This window comes from Ambystoma mexicanum, chromosome 6p (assembly GCF_040938575.1).
Source record: "Ambystoma mexicanum isolate Mex_15411 chromosome 6p, UKY_AmexF1_1, whole genome shotgun sequence".
Lineage (NCBI taxonomy): Eukaryota > Metazoa > Chordata > Amphibia > Caudata > Ambystomatidae > Ambystoma > Ambystoma mexicanum.
Genome location: NC_090935.1, coordinates 224,160,477 through 224,178,056, shown reverse-complemented (window position 1 = coordinate 224,178,056; position 17,580 = coordinate 224,160,477). Strand labels below are relative to the sequence as shown.

General features: G+C 43.8%; 1 protein-coding gene across 5 annotated transcripts in view; it reads right to left on the bottom strand.

Annotated features, from left to right (window-relative positions):
* HAUS1 (HAUS augmin like complex subunit 1) overlaps positions 1 to 17,580 on the bottom strand; it is a 590,023-nt gene that overhangs the window by 318,542 nt on the left and 253,901 nt on the right. For 4 of the 5 annotated variants that reach the window (XM_069626901.1, XM_069626902.1, XM_069626904.1 and 1 more), the window contains one exon: positions 8,245 to 8,313. The exons of the other annotated variant lie outside the window; for it this stretch is intronic. In XM_069626901.1, coding sequence (XP_069483002.1) covers positions 8,245 to 8,313 — 69 coding nt within the window. The remainder of the gene's footprint in view (positions 1 to 8,244; positions 8,314 to 17,580) is intronic. 5 annotated transcript variants of the gene reach the window in all.

Here is a 17,580-nt window from a genome sequence, read left to right as displayed (position 1 = left end):
ATGTATCCTGTTCATACTCCGAGCAACATTAAGAATTGTTGTAGGTAGGGGATCCAAATCAATGGTTCATTACCAGAAAAGGTCCCCAGAATCATATTTGGCCCGGAGCCTTGCTCATCTTCTGCGAATCAAGGGCAATCCTTTCTTCTCCCTTCGTGAGAGTCAGGATGGGCACAGCCAGGTCAGTACAAATATCCCCAACAGATCCACAGTCAAAGACGTATTGCACCTTATATAAATTTGTAAAGTGTTTGACCCACATAGATTCCGGGATAGTCCCCAATAGGCGATTATGCTCAATAGGACGCGCTCCACTCATGAGTTCCCAGTACCTTTTTGAATTCCCACTTTATGTTGCTTACTGGTCATTCTGGTATTCTTGTTTCTTCCTTTTAATGATTGTAGTATAATCCTTTTCTGCAGAATGCAATCAGGTCATTGCTCCTGTTCTAACTGCTTTGGCCTGTCTAATCATATGCCTTTGGCCTGACGACACTCACTGTCGTACCAGGGATTAGTACGCAAAGTCAGGTTTTCTAACAGTTTTCACTGGCTTAGAACTAAAACCTACGTACATTCTCGCCAGTTCATCATCTATCTTTGCGCTGTCAGTTTTGCCATCAGTATGCAAGGAAAAATAGCTCTCGAGGAGAGGATTGGGAGGATAAAATTAGATTTCGGGTAATAGTAAATCTGTGTCAGTCTTTGCCCACTTCAAAGCTTGTCTCGAGTGCCCAATAATAGAAATTGGGATTGCAGTACCATCATTACGTTCCTCGATTACTCCAAACAATTTTGGGGAGGCTGGTCTCTCTCGACCCTCAGGTACACTTCAAAATCAATAATTAGTGGCCACACCTCGAGATTTAGCAGAACATAATAAATCGAGCTTGAGCGGTTAGCACTGAGAAAAGTCTTTCCAGCCGGTGGGTCACCCAGGAACCTACCATTACATGCTCTGAGGCAAGAGGCCATTAATATACAAACCACTGCATCAGAGTTCTTATACTTCCTTTTTGGTGCTGTGGCCATCAACTCCCCTATACCCCAGACTACTTGCGTATTAGAGACATCCACATCTAGTCAGTAATTTCCCCCAGAAAGGAATGATCAAGTTGTTGGCCGCCATATCTCTTAATGGGGGCTCCACCGTGTGGACTACAAAAACATCTCTTGATGATTTCACAGGGGCAAGGGAGAGATGTTGGGGAGCCCAGGACCCTTCCTTGGTAATCGATCTATGCACTAGGGTGGAAATGACAGAGGCAGCAGAAACAATTGTATTCTGACCCCGCTGCCGATGTTCTGCTAGCCCCAAACTCCCTCTACTTCCGGATACTATGCTCCCTGCCCTCCCTTCCCATTATTTGGGCACTTATTGGACCATTTCCTGGGGCGAGCCACAGTAATTGCAATTTCCAGGCCTGATGGGGAGGGTCCTCTGCTCTAAACCCAAAATACCCTGCAACAAGTTGGCCGGCGCAAAGTAAACTATGATAAAATCCCTTCTGGGGAAAATGGTACCCGCTAGCAACCAGCAATATCCTCTGATGAAAGAGCAGCAGCCCCTCCTTGTTCTGAGCCAGTGGGTCACTTTGTTCATCATGCTATCCCTTGGCTGTGGGCATTTAGTTGTCAGCTTGGGAACATTACACAAAACGAAACAAGGTTTGCATGTTTGAGTGGAGATCAGAAGATATTTATTAGATTTGCTCATAGCAATTCCGGGTGGGACAGGCCTCTTCGGTAGATGGCTTGCCTCATTGTGTTTAATGTCCTTCACAATGCCATCCATCGATTGGCCCAAGGATCTTATGGATACTGAAACGTATGATTGCGATTTTAATGAGACTAGATGAGCCGGTCCTAACCCAGTCATTAGCTGCTGAGCTTCCAGATGGGCCCCCCTTTCAAGTTTCAGCTTATTAAACGGTATAAGTCTTAATTTGCAGCATGCAGGTCCTTAAGGGCCCCATATTGATGCAACACCCACAATTCGGATTTTCAAGTGGAACACCCCCTGAGGGAATATGGCTGCTAACATGGGGAGCTCTATATGTCTCACTAATTGTGACAAATGGTTCTACTTCAGTTGTTTCGGGAGCACTGGTGCAAGGGATAACCAAGTTTTCAAGAACACTAAACTGGTCGATTGTGGGAATATTCGGCATGATGCCTGGGGAAAGGGTCAGCAGGTCATAAACCTCACAGGTTTCAACCGTATCGTTAATTTTAGCACACCCACTGGTTGTTTTTCCTCTCCCTTGCATTGGGCAATTCAGTTCAACCGGGATGCTATATGCTTTCCCCTAACTTCATACTGGGGGATTTGGAACATTGTAACCAGACAGAATCTTCCCCCAAATCTACCAGTACTGGAAGTGGCGCCCTATCTGTTGTCAGCCTTTCCTGCGCCGGACTCTTCATGTCCATTAGTGAGGCCGTTTTGTTAACCATGGGGGCCTTTTGCGATGTTAATAGTTCTTGTTGGCTGTACGTCTGGTTGTATAGTTAGTTGGATAAGATCTTCCTCTACCACTACACAGTTATTGGGCTACATTCACAAACTCTCTCACAAGTTTGTTCCTACCCTTAGATGACAAATTGGCTGGGTGTGGGAGAGCAGGGTCGATCTTATACAGCAAGGCGGCTATTTCATCTATCATGCCCGTGTGGGTTAATACAAAATGTAATATGAGAACGTGCAGTTCTATGAAAGTTACGTACAAGCACCGGACAGCAGATGCCGGTAAAAAGACTCGAAAGATTTCAACAAACGCCAGAGTCCACGTTCATAGGGTCGGCGAACAGCTCACAGAACACAACAGTCCTGTGTGATAAAAGAACTGAGGCGGGTATCACAAACTGCTTCTTTACAGCCGTTGTAAAAAAAAAAATAAAATACTTTTATGATACCTGGATTACACAGTGGTATTTATACACAAGGACCTATGCAATTGGATACTTAAAAATACTCATGGCATCAGTCAAAGTTAGTTTCAGTAACATTTGGCACTGCGAACCTCGCTGGCAGTAACAGGGGCATGTGGTGTACAGGCGATTGATTGTTACAAAACTCACAACAACCTAATAGGCTGCAGTCTACGATAGCCTCACGCCTACCCGTTTTGCACTGGGGGCTTACCGTTTTTTCTCTTGGACTGGATCAGCCAGGTAGCAGGCTCTGCAGGAACCTCTCGTTGCGTTCTGTTTCCATTGGGAATTCAGCCAATCAGTTTCCAAAAAGATCTGTGCAAGGCTGTTAGGGAGAATTCTCTGTTTAGGCCGAATTTCCTAACCTAGTGAGTCCCCCAGCAGCTTTGCTGGATTTTTGGGGTTTATTTTTTTCTCCTGCCAAGAGTGAGACTCTTTTACCCTCACTCTTGGACATGATTTGAGTGTGTTTCTTTGACTCTAGATGTGTTTAATGGGCTATGGGGTCTTTTTGTCATGTACCGGCGTGTAAGCAGTGTCAAGAAACGGATGCATAGCCCTTTAAGAACACTACAACCAGGGGCTTGGAAGTTGGCATGGCAACGCTGGCGTCCTCTCAGCGTTTCCCACGGTCGACGCTGGAAGCCGCGGAACGCTGTCATGTGACCTCACCTTTATATTCTCCGCCTACACTCCAGATCAGTGCTTCTGATTAGGAATTGGTGGCGCCTCGTATCTTGTACCTTGTATCCAGTTTTCCTTATCATCCCGGTTCTGTCCCTTTCCCTTCCCCTTCCCTCCAGCATTTCTGATTACCTCGTTGCCTCGACCCGGACCGTTTACCTGGCTTTGGATTTTGGACTGCCTTGTTCTTGTTTTGCTGCCCGCATCATTCTTCGACCTCGGACCGCTCACGGATTTCCTAGCCTTCGCCCATTGGTTTTGGTTGCTCTTCGGTTATCTTCTGGATCATCAATCATCTGGACTGCATCCGGGTATTTTGAGGAACTTTGGAACTTTTCTTGAACTTTGGATTGTTGACCTTGGAACTCTTGAACTTTTGGATTATTGAACTTGGAACTTATGAACTTCCAACCTGGGGTTTCCTTGTGACGCACACTATCTAGTGTGTATTAGGCGTCCTCGTGCCGGCGGGATAGGTGGTTGAGCGTTGCTGGTATTCTGCATTGTGGACTTCGGAGTTCTTCTCTTCCTGGTTCCATCTGGTTCTCCCCGGAGTAACGGTAAGCCTAGGGGTTGTTATCAGAATTGGGATCAACGTATTGCATTCTTTCTGTTGTGTTCGGGTTTGGTCAGAAGGGCGGTTGTTATATTATCTGTATTGTGTTAACTCTTCACTTACAGATCCAACGCCTGTCCTCGGCTACTCGTACCACCCTGACTTCTACATTACAACTCCTGCGTCCTCTGGGTCTCATCAGGTATCCGTTCTTTCCTCTGATTGATCGCTCTGGCTGTCCGTTCCTGGGGCCAGAGGGTTCCATCGGGAGGAAGAACTCTTCGGCTACACGACGTGGGCAACTGGATTCTGACACTTTTACTCCATAGGGCTTCATGTGTTTTTGTGATGTGTGTTACACAGCACCCTCAGTGCAGTAACACAGGGGTGTCATAGTGACTCCCCAGTATAGGTTCCATACCCTGGGACTGACTACTGTCTCCAAGGGTCTGTAAAGTCACCATTGACTTTACTAGTCTTAAATTCTGAACAGAACCAGTACAAACCATCATATTGTGGACGTACTGGCTGGAGCAATTCGATTGCCCTGAAGTCTGTTAGTCGAGGAGGCACGTCTCCGTCCCCCCTGATCGAGTTTTGGCTGGTGGATACTACTTTTTATATTCAAACGCAAATATTTCTCTATGGGATTTTCCCATTGTTCGAGGCTACTATCTTTCTTTATTTAATTACGATAGCCTCGAACATATTGCCGGTTTATTTAATTAATATTAATTCTCCGGTTGGTATTTTTTGCCAAAACCCGGTTCTAAAATGGCGTTTGTGTTCCCTTCTGTGACTCCAACCCAAGTCGAGCCCTTTGTTCCACTTTTTGGCGGGCTTCTCCACAGAAGCCCTCCAAAGTGGTGCCACTCTGTCTGGGGTACTTAGGAGGGGTGGAGGGGGATTTAGGCACCCTGGACGGAGTTGCCTAGGCAACTCAAGTCGCACTCCGTCCTAATTGGCCCAAGTGGTGAGCCGGCCGGCTCACCACTTAGCATGTTTGAGTGACACCTAGGCTGAGTGAATGGGGGTTTTCTGCATAAAAGCAGGGCTTTGGGGACTGGAACTTGAGAAGTCGCCACAGGACCAAAGAATCCGACGAGGGAGAAGCTGAGCCGACCTGCCACGACGACACCACCGGTGGAGCCCTGCTGGACCATCTCACCACTTTTCCCAACGACAGAGGAGATCTCCCGCCGGAGAGTCTTCTTCATTTGACTGGTGGGGATAACCAGTTTCACTGTCTTTTCGCCTTCCCGACGTATCTCGTGGCCGCCTTGCCTGTGCCAAGCACCCCGGCAACTGGGACACCACGTTTTACCACGACCGCAAATTAAAGGGTAATACCATTAACCGGAAAACTCTGCGGCTGGTTTCTTCCCTGGCAGAGCAACGACCTTCATCTTTCCTCCAAGTTGAGATATTCTCTTCCCCTGGACGACGACGAGACTTGCACCCGCTGCCACGAACAACTGCCACTGCTGGAGGATCCTTCCCATTTAAGGTACCGTGTCCCGCCCGGCTTCCCTTGCCACCGACTGTACGGGGTAGATTTAGCTCCTGGCTTTCGAACCTGGGTTAGCCTGGGACACCCTGGCTTAACTTTTCTGAGTCTCTCTAAACTCTTTTCAAACTCTCTGCAAGACTTTCAAAGCCTAGTGTAACTGTGTGATCTTGGGAGCCTTTGTGCTCTGCTCTCCCTAAGAGTGGGCCCAGCCTCTGGACTTTGGCTCACAAGTGACCTTTTTCTCTTCTGCCTTGCTAATAGTGTTCCTAAAGCTTAGAATGGTGTATCTTCCCATATTGTGTCTTTTTCCCTCCCTTCTTCATGAACTTATTAGAGTGCCATCTGTAGTTAAGCGCTCAGCTCTGTATGAAAATAAGTGGTGTTAACTAAGACTTATCTGATAAGGAATAAGGGTTGTATATATTATAATAGTAACTGTGTTTAGAGTGTTTTACAATAAGAGTGCTGGAGTGTTTCGAACAGTGTGTTTTTAAATAAATAATTATATACTTTGATATCAAAGCTCTGCTCAGTGTTTGCTTGTATTATTGTATCTGAGTGCCTATTGTGTATACTTTGCATACTGCCTAACTCTTCTTGAGGGAAGTCTGACTGCTCAGCCACAGCTACCAGGTAAATCTGGGTGGTACAGACTGCTACCAAGTGGGTTTACTGCTAACACCTGTAGTCCTAAATCTTTTGCAGTGTTCCCAAAGGGAACTGCACAGGTTTCTGCCTACCAAAGGCAAGAGGAGTCCCGCCCAGACTGCCACAAATAGCGGGCTTAGACCCCTAGGCTTGGACGGACGGCAGGGATTTAAATCTCCACATAGGGATCCACTGGGAAAGCTTGCAGGCAGGCCACTCCTCCACCATTGATTCCCACTGCCAAACACAGCGGGCTTAGACTTTCTTTTCTGTCACATGAGGTTTTAGGTTTACCAGGTGCAAAACATTAAACAATTTGTGTTGCAATTTCATGATATCTTGCTAGCTACTTTGCAATTAGAAGCAGAAACTGGTTCTAAAGAAGTCGATGACAGATTGGTGTCACATGTATTACTAAACATTTTCTTACATGAAAGACCTTTAAAAACAGTAGCAGGGGGAGATCTAGAGGTGGAATTACGTATCACTTGAAAGAGTGAAAGATAGAGATCCCGTCAGCTATTCACAGTTGATAATAATTAAGGCGTGGCAATCATTCAATCCAAAATATTCCCTGAAGGATTAGGGAAAACTCAAGGTAGATGAACGAATTTCAAAAATAGATGCAATGGTACTTTTTGGCAACACCCAATGGAGATTAAAATCCCTTCAAATATATTTGTGCAATATGTACACATTTTAAATTGGCAAAAATAAAGATTTTGGAGACTATTAGCTTCAAAATGGGTTTCAGATAAAAATACACAAAACAAAGTAAAAGTGAGAAATAATATTAATAATTTCTCATTTATTACTGAAATTGAGAACAATAATGATGGAACTGCCACTAACATCTGAATATTATGGTCCGACGTCCAACTTTGTTTACCCTTCCAGTCAGCTCGTAGGATAACAGATGGGAGGAAAAAAAAGATACAACAATTGGATCAAACATATCTTTTAGCGAGCTGCAGATTCTCTGCAAAGAGCCAAACCGCAATTTATCAATGAACATTGTAATTCGCTGGTTTTAATAAATGCTTAGCTACGTGCCCATAGATTGCGCAGCTCTGATATTTGGAAGTCCATGATCTCCATAATTTTAGATTCCATCAGATCATCATTTGAACCAAAGTGCTGGTCAGGCTTGTGTGCTTCACAGTAGGGTTACCAATTGTATCACTCAAGCATTAAAGTCAATCACCCTTGTTTGTGAATAATAGTGCACTTAATTTACTTTTGGTGAGTTTGAAATGATCACTTGCTAAGGAATAGTGGCGAGTGCACAATTTGTAAGCTGCTTTACAGCGTCATGTTCTTTGATGGTAAAGAAAACAATATGGCTATAAAATGTAATAGTGTAAAGAAACATTTATTTTTTACATATTTTTTAGAAATTAATATAACATATGACATTACATGAAATGCTAAATAAAATTTTATCTGCAACAAATATTTTTGGATGGATTTTTATTTTCATAATTCCAGATAAACAGCGGGACGAAAACAAATACCAGTCTTCTTATGAATCAGATTCATGAGATACCACTGTTCGGTTCCATGTGTTTTAATCTAATTTTAACTAGCCAAATTTAAATTAAAATGTTTTTACCACAGAATACAGAGGGGTGTGTGAAGGGACCCTCTCCTGCTCCCCACACCACCACATTTTCCTAACCCACCATTTACCTTTTGTGGTAATAATAAAAAGGAAAAGGAAAAACTACATGAAAAAAATACAGAGCAGTTGGGGGCCGATCAAAACTCAAGCTCCGTTGTTCTAATGGGGAATGAGAAATTGCATTACAAAACCATAAGAATAGTTGCTAAACTACCTGTGCTTCAAAGCTCGATTGCAATTCTACTTTTTTGAATCAATAACAAGGTAATGCATTTATGAAATTGTACCAACCTTTGAAAGATCTTCTAAAGACTGGTGAGTGACCAATGGATACTCCCGTTTACGGTCGTTCAATATGGTCTATTAAGAAAATTATTATTAAAAATGTAACTTGGGCCTCATTATTAAAGTTAACATTTCATCCACATAAAATGGTCACACAAATTACAAAAATAAGCGAGAACCAGAATCACAAGCATGTTGGAATTAGTTTTCGTTTTTCAGGAATCATTTTAAAATCACCCTCCCCATGTCTAAATGCACATCTTTAAGATCAGTGCTTAGAGTTCATTGGCTGCCAGTGAACATGTGTTTTAATAGCTGACATTTATTCTTTAAAAAGTACTCTACTTACCTCTAACACTACTTTCTCTGTTGTTTGTATCTCCTATAGAACTACATGGTTTAAATATTTCCAGCGGCCAAGGGTAAAGAACCAAACTTTTAAAACTTATCCTAAATCGTATTTAGTTGTGTAGACCATAAATCACCAAAGGATTCTTTGAAGTCTACTACAGTGGAGCAAATCACTAGAGTGGTGACTCACTCTGTAAATCGTCATACAGGTACCAAAGGGCATTGGCAAGTCTTCAGGCGAATCAGTTGCTGCATCATGGCCGTGGCAACCCTCAAAACCCAAGTAGTGGATTCATATAGCAGTAGCCTGTGCCTCAATTGCTCATTTACACCCAATTTTCCACAGTACTGAATACAAAAGAATGTTAGAAATGCTATTAAAAAAAACTAAGGTTTTAAGTGATCACAGAATAGCCATCAATCGTTAGGTGAGAAGCAAATAAGGAATCTGCTTAAGAAAACTATCACAAAAATGTAAATAATTGGCTATTTTAATGAAAACCTTCCTTCAATAGATTCCTATTGTTTTGAAAGACAAAAGTGTCACACAAGCACGCAAGTCCGGATGGTCGGGACAAGGTCATTAAGGAAGAACGATCCTAAATGAGAATCTGTTGCAAGACAGACTGTCCAAAGCAAGTTAAGGCAGTAAATCATAGCAAAAGTATACAGACAGCCAACGAGCGGTAGCCTGGCAGATGCCCAGCAAGTTAACATCGTAGCTGCCTGAACCCTGTTGAAATCGCTTTGAATAAATGTGTTTTGTTCCACTCTTCCTATGTAATATGAAAATTTGCCTTAATGAATACAGACAAGATCACTGCATCTTCTACATTCTAATGAATGCAAAGTTCAAGCAAGACACGATTTTCAGATACCCTGGCCTCACAGGTAAGGGGGATTGGCATCTCACACTTGGCTCTGCTCCATCTTGTCCAAGGAAATGTACTTCTTAATTACAAGTGTGTGCTTGGTCACCTATTTCGCCAGTAAAACTTCATTAACATTGTTTACAACTAGTTTCTTGCTAGATATTGACAATGCCTTGTTGAGTGCAGGCCTTAAATAAACGATGCCATAGCGAAGCACAGGTCAGGCTATACGACTAGTCAAGTACTCTTGGAAGAGGTTTGTCTCATTGGTAGTCATGGGCGTAATCTAATTTGCAATCTGTGTTCTTGTTTTACTTTCCCCCATTTTAGGATCTGTGCGGTGCCAACTCCTGCATATTCAATATCCTTGAAGTGCCTCTCATGTGCATGGTGTACTGTACTATACATCCCATGGCCAATTGACTGAATATTATGTCCTAGCACTACATGGACATTTATAGCTGACATTTCAGTTTTTGGACGAGTTTTTAATACACGTATTATCACCTTTGTGGGGGTCACATTGCATTTATGCAGTACTTGCATGCCTGCTGCTAGGGTTCCCTTTGAGACTGATAACGCATGAAGCCCATGCAGTCTATGCTCTTAGTTTGTGGGATCTTAGCTCTACTTTCTACTAAGTGAGTTAGTTAAAACTGCTTGTTGAAGAGGTCAATGCATCCTCACTAACACTGATTGTCTGTGAGATAACCAATACTGTACTTCCCTCCAAAATTCCCCTGCAAGTAGCATTTTTTGGTTTTCCCTCTTCACTCGATTTCTGGAGTACTCCACTTTTCATAACCAAGATGGATGTGCTGGGTAATGCAGAACTTTCCTGTAGGACCTTCTACCTCCTCAGTGTGCTTGGAATTGCTCCGCTTTGGAAGTCAACGCTTGATTGTTTTGGCCCAATTCCGACTGTTTTTAATTAATGCCTCTTTTTCCTTCAGTTCTTTGTTTGATACCTGATCTTGGTTCAAACTGCAGGTGACACAGTTTCTTTTTAGGAAGCAGTGTTGGTTTCACCACTTTGCTTCCAGTAAAAGTTCTTCTGTGGCCATTGATAGAGGGTTTGGTCCCACACTCCTTTCCCTAACTTTGTTTCATGTTCAAACTTTTATGATTGTTGTATGATTTATGCTGGTATACAGAGGGGGGTCCTTCTCCCTCATCACAGAATAAGCACTCTGATGAGGGAGAAGGACCAAGTTGTAATGATCCAATAACTTACTGATAATTAAGCAATAAACCCTGATATAGGAGGGCATTACAAGTCAGGTAATAGCTGAGGCGCGAGTTTCAGACCATAGAAAAGTGATTGACTTAATGTAGCCCCCAAGTCATTAGGTGACGGGTAAAGCCCCAACATGGAGGCGTTTCTTTCTATTGGCACCCCGGAGTGCTTTCCGGGGTGCAAAGGGAAACAGTGCAGTTGCAGGTTTTTCCACTTAAAGAAATACTACAAAACAAAATGGCTCTCTTGTACATAGGAAGAAGGAACCTACAGGTAGTCAGTCCTTTCTCATTATCTATGGTATCCGTTGCCGCTGTTGTCATGGAAGGAGGTGCCTGGAAAAGCATGTGTTCTGGGACCGGCAAGGGACAAAGCTGCTGCATGTAAGTGGGGACAGGCATTATCATGGGGAAGATGTGAAGGGGTGCAGAGCAGCGAGGGCTAACCTGAATGGTATGGAAGATAGCATCGCCCACTTCTGAGGCTTCCGAGCTTCCTGATTGGCTGGGATGTCCCCAGAATCCCCAGCCAGGTGCTACTCTTCATCACACAGAGTCCTACGCTTATAGAACCCTGTCTGTGTGGCGAAGGAAATCTTGAGGAGTGGTCAGAGACAGTCCAAGGTAGTATTGAACAATTACATATTTCATTAAGTGCATGGCATGCCATCATGAAATAATTTATTCTGCACAGGGCCAAATCTGCAGGAAATTATAACGTGTATTTGCGGTCACTCGGGTGGCTACAGCGCTACATATAGAGAAAAGAAATCTGTGTTCCCTCAATTTGAAGCACTGATTTAGGAACAAGTCACCTAGTGCTGCTTGACCTATCCAAATCAATACTTGGATTACACACAAAGCCCATACTATCACAAATGCCACATATTTGTGAACCTTTGATGTTTTATGGAGGAGAGATTCTGGGAAATTGACATTTGAGGCACAAATGTTAACCAACACTACCTTCGAATTGCCAAACAGCTCTGCCACCAGTAGAAATCTGCCTTCTGTGTCTTGTTCCATAGCAAGTTATCTGAACTATAACAATGTATGGATGGACGAGTGTTGGAGATATATATATATATATAAAACAAACATTAGATACCTGTAATCATCTTACTGATGCTTGCATCTGCTTACATTCACATGCTTTGTGTAGGCCGACATCTAGTGGTTGGTGTGGAATATTACATGACTAGTTTTTGAAATCGAAAAAGGGATGTTAATTGGGCATGTTTGTAATATTATCCCTACTACTATGATGTGTACTGTACCCATGGCCATTCATGCGTCGAGGTCCTCGGATTGTTTTGTTTCTGACCTGAGGTTGCATGAAGTGCGTAGTAAAATTATAAAAGGTGTAAAGAGGTGTATGTCTCTATGTACCTTCTACACCCAATGAGGGGAGGAAGGCTGGTGGCATGGGAATCTAAGCAGATACAAGTATCAGAAAGACTATTACATGTATGTAATGTAAGTCTTCAGAGGCTTGTGGCTCTGCTTAGAATCGCATGGTTTGTATAGACTAGCATGCAGTATCATGAGGAGGAGGGAGGTTTTTAGAAGGAAAAGAGGCAAACTAATGTTTTAGCACTGCCTGCGAGTCCCTCCTTGCTTGTGTATCCACACAGTAATGTTAAGTGAATGTGTGACCGAACTTCATGTAGCTGCTCTACAGATTGCATCCAAAGGAACATTTGCAATGAAGGCTAATGTGCCACTGTACTACGTGTAGAGTTTGGTCTAGGTTTAAACGCTAGCTCTTTGTTGGATAACTTGTAACCCTGCTGTATGCATTTTACTATGCATTTAGAAATGTCCCCTTCTCTTCTGGCAGCTAATGGAACAAAGAACTGGTCTGATTTCTTTATTGGCTTTGTCTTGTTGAGGTAGTACATGCCAGCTCTCCCTACATCTAGTATATGGAGGGCTCTTTCTCCAGAGTTTTGTAGGTCTTGAAATAACGTTGGCGGTTCAATAGATTGACATGGAATTTGGGAATGAACTTTGGTGCTTTCTTAGGCCCACCACCTTTTTGTGTATTGTGACAAAAAGTTCTGTATTGGACAATGCCTGGAGCTCCCTTACCCTTCTAATGGAAGTGATAGCTATAAGAAATGTTCCTTTCAAGTGAGATCTTTGAGACTTGCCTTATGCATTGGCTCAAAAATAGGACCCATGAGCTTACTTAGAATAATGTTTAAATCCTGTCCCAAGGTAGATTTGCAATAGGGGCATATAGTCTTTTGACCCCTTCCATGAAGGCTTTCACGACTGGAACTCTCCACCATTAATCCTTGCATTGTGCTGTTGTGTATCCAAAAAGTGCAGCTAAACGGACCAGAGTACAAGTCAAGTAGATAGTGTACTATAATGTCAGATGGTGAACAGTCAATTGGATTTACATTTGACTTCCTACACCATACTACAAAGCTTTTCCATTTGATTAAGTAGCAGTATCTGGTTTATGTGCTTCTTTATAATATGTCCATGCATCTGCTAGGTAGATTAAGATGGCCAAACTCAAAGACCTCAGGAGCCAAGTTGCTAAATTGGTTGTCTGAGTATATGGATGAAGGGTCGACCCTTGGTTCTGTGACATGTTGTAAGGGTAGGTTAGCTTCTTTGGTGGGCCAACAGACATCCTGAGTAGATGGGAGTAACATGTCTGACGTGCCCACATTGGAGCACTTATGATCATGTTCAAGTGCTGCTCTGTTCAAGAGCGGCATAGGAGGAAAAGAATGTGCAAATCTCACAGACAAACTGATCAACAGTATGTTCTCCTTAAACCCTTTAAGGGGGAACCGGAGGCGCAACTGTGGCATTTTGTGTTCTCTTCTGTGATAAACCGATTTATGGGCCTCATTACGAGTTTGGAGGTATATCAGTGGAAAATCCTCTGAACTACCAAACGGATTTACAGTTACCAACACTTAGTCCTGTGGATTTACAACAGGATCACAAGTGGCAGTAGGAGGGGTTAATCCCCATTTTCTGCAGTCCAGGACTCCATTGGGGATTTTTGTCCGAATTACCACTGGTGCAATTAGAAGTAGTAATTGCAATGATTTTTTGGCGTTGAGTGGGAAGATTTACCTCCAGGGGTTTGCTGGAGGTAAATCCTCCACTCAACACCAAAACTCAATTTGGTGTAGTGGTAAAATTGGCGGTAACTATGTTACCTTCAATTTGACCACTTACTGCCATACTCGTAATGAGATCCTATGTCTGGATGACCCTATTGTGAGAAAATGTCGTTTGCAATATCTGGATGTAGTTCCCACTTGTGTTCAGAGGGTTGTTCTGTGTTCCTGCTTAGTGTGTCTGCTACGCAGTTCTGTTCCCCTGGAATGTGTTGCGACAAGAGGACAATGTCTCTCTGAAGGATCCATGTCCAGATTTTCTAAGCTAGTTTGGACAGATTTAGAGAGGGTTTCCTACCTTGTTTGTTGATGTAAAACGTGGTGGTGTTGTGTGGTCCATGACAATGAGTATATTTGTTGCTGCTAGATGATGCTGGAAAGCTTGTAGTGCCTTGTACACTGCTAGCAAGTCAAGGACACTGATGTGCTCTTTTGCTAGCATTTGTGTCCACCTGCCGTGGTGTGCTGTGTGGTGGAGGCAATGTGCTCCCCAACCTAAATGTAATGCGCCTGACTTGTTGGCAGGTTGAAAAGGGGTTTTCCTTTGTCCATCATTGAAGCGCTGACACCACAGTCTGCAAAATTTACACTAGATGGTCCCAATTGCCTTGTGCCAGCTAACCATTTCTGTATTGGATGTATGTGTAGTCTTGCATGTGGCACAATGAAGATGCCATCATATCAAGGTTGACACTGCATCCAGGCTTAGAACATGTCTGGTTGCCATGGGGGAATGGATGAGTAATAAATGGCTCAAGCTGAATGGTGACAAGACCAAGGTGTTGGTAGTGAGCCCCCCTTCGACCCAGGTTTGCGGGACTCTGGTGCTCCTCTCTAAGTGAGTTTCATATTCTGTTTCGGCTGTAAAAGATTGCGGAGTAAAAACTCTTTGCCGAAAACCAGATTAGTGCTGTGTGCCAGAAAGGTTACTTCTTGTTGAAGATTTTGTGCAAGGTCCTTCCATTTATACAAGCCAAATTCAGAGCCCCAGTTGTGGCTTCCCTAGTTTTATCTTAAATGGACTATTGTAACTCTTTATCTGGCACAGCTTACCTATTTGATCCGGCGTTTGCAGGTTCTGCAGAACTATGCCGGGAGAGTAGCCAATGGGATGCCTAGGCCGGCTCAAATGTATCCTGTTCTGTACCACCTAAACTGGCTTCCAGTGGCTAAGTGTGTTAAATTCAATTTGTGTCTGGTTCACCGCGCTTTCTAAGGCATTGCTGCGGAGGATTTACAGGCTAAATTCCTTTGATATGTTCCAACTCAGGCTATCTGCTCTGAAAATGTCAGTTGATTGCAGTCCCCTGTGTTAAATGTTCCCATATCAGGGGCTGCGCCTTTTTCACAGCAGCTGCTGTGCTTTGGAAATCTCTTCCTTTGTCAGTTCGTACTATGACAACCACCTGGCTCACTTGTTCCAACACGTCCGATAATCATGCTCCATTTTTCCCACCCATATGCTGCTAGCACCAAGATGTCTTGAGGCGAATGTTGCGCTCTACAAGTGCTTTTAACATAACATACAGTACATGTCACATTAGAGACAGCAGACTCCCATAGACGTCCCTTTTCAATTAAAAAAAATAGGCTTGTAATGCGATTCAAAGCAGATCCACAAGCCTCAGAAATATATGTAATGCATTATGTATCCAGTCTACTGTAATGGGGGTTATCTTGCCTGAATATGGATTTTTCTTATCAGGACATTTACTTTATGTTCATTAGCATATGACATTATTTGCCCTGAAAAGATCAAATAGCAAGTTGTTGAAGCTGAGGGATACGGCCTTAATCCCTCTCCGCCATTTGGGTGGGGTTCTCCCCACTAGGTTCACGCCTTGGTTGTCTCAGTGTTCCCCTTTCATTTGTTCTTCGCTTGTCTTATCAGGCCCGTCCAGCTCACTTGGGTTTCTCGGTCCCAATGTCTCACTTATCTTCATGGGGTCTTGCTAACAACCTCTTTACAAATGCCTCTTAGTTCTCGGTAATGTCCGTGAGCCATTTGGCGGATCACAATATTCAGGTTTCTTGGGCTCCTACAACCCTGGAGATCATCTGTCCCATTTCTCTCACATATCTCTCTGAGGTTCGGAGAACCCCTTTTCCAATGTGGCTCTCTTAATTCTTGAGTGAGTTTCGGTGAACTGTCTGGACGCTTACAGTAATCTGGTTTCTTTAACTCCCTCAGGTGCTTCTGTTTCACTTATTTCTGCGGGATATAGGTGATCCCTCCTAACATCTGTGACAAATTGAGGGAATTTGTTCCTTTCAACTAAGGCGGAGCCTCCTCCCGGGTCCTTTGAGGGTAGGGAGGTGAGCCTTCTTCGCAAAACCCTCCCTAGGGATCAAGGCAAGTGCGACCTCACGGGGAGAGACTCCCCCTTTGGGGGACAAGGACTCCTGTTCCCATAAAGAACTCCCCGATACCATCCAAGCAATAGCTTTTCTTGTTTTTAAAATCGGTTTATAAGTAAGATCATATTGTCACCATACAGAAATCAAACTATTTCATCCTTAGATTGACTGCGTACAACCACCAGAGAAAGAAAACAAACAAAAAAGAACAAACATGGCATCAAACAATGCACATCGTGTAAGACACGAGAGACAGCAGTCATGCGCCATCATACAATCCTTACATATGGGTGTGGGAGGGGGCGGGGGGCAACCTCTAGGGCAGGATCAGTTGCCACAACTACTACTTGGCGTGGTGGCAGATGCACCACAAACCCTGGTCCATATAGAAGAGTTAGGGGGCCCTAGGGAATACACAGGGACTTGTCGTCGGAGGGGCTGAACATTGCCAAGAGGAGAGCATTCCAGGCCGCTATATTCTCAGTGGGTTCACTGATGCCTTTCTTCATGGCCCTATACCAGTTTATGGTTTGCGCTTGGCTCCATATCCTAAGATCAGTCCACCACTGATGAAACTGTGGACCTCTCCTCCCCATTTCCACGCCATGGCTATTAGTCATCTTTTGGCTAGAACACAAGCCAAGTTCATCTTAATCGCATGTCTGTTTTTATCCGGCCTAGAGTAGGTGCCCAGTAAACATTCCATTGGGGAAAACTGCAATCCACGGGCCCCTGCTGCGGTGCACATGAGCTCAATGCAGTGCCAAAAGGTTGGGCAATTCCAAAACATGTGTATGATGTCTGAATTATCGTTCCCACACCACCGGGCAGTTGGGCAATGCCTTAGCATAGAATTGGTCAACCCTGCAAGGGGTTGTGTATATTCTGTGTAGCAAATTCAGCTGAAGCAGGCAAAACCTGGCATTGGACCACGTGATGTCTGATATGGTCTTGTGTAAAACATCAAAATGTTAAGTTTCATGAAGATGAAGTGAAACAACATGATCAGCGACAAGAAACTGAGACTATCCCTTTTAATCCAAGTCTCCAAAAGACTGTGCGAGGATACTAAAAAGGGATGGTATGCCAAAGTACCAGAGAGAAAGGGTGGAAAGCCGAGAGAGCAGGAGAGGCCAAGGCAACCAGCATAAGCACCCTGTACGTAGCAGAGCGGAATGAGGTGGAAAATGAGCAGAACACAGAGCCCATGTAAACCAGAGCAGCTTTGACGTAGAGTGAGAAACGCTGGTGAGTCGGCGGAGGAAATCCGAACATGGAGGAAGAGAGTTTGGTGGCGTGACCACAAAACAATCGTAGTGGGCAGCCCGCACATATGACACAGACACCACCAGTGAGAGGGAGGAAATCCTGATCAG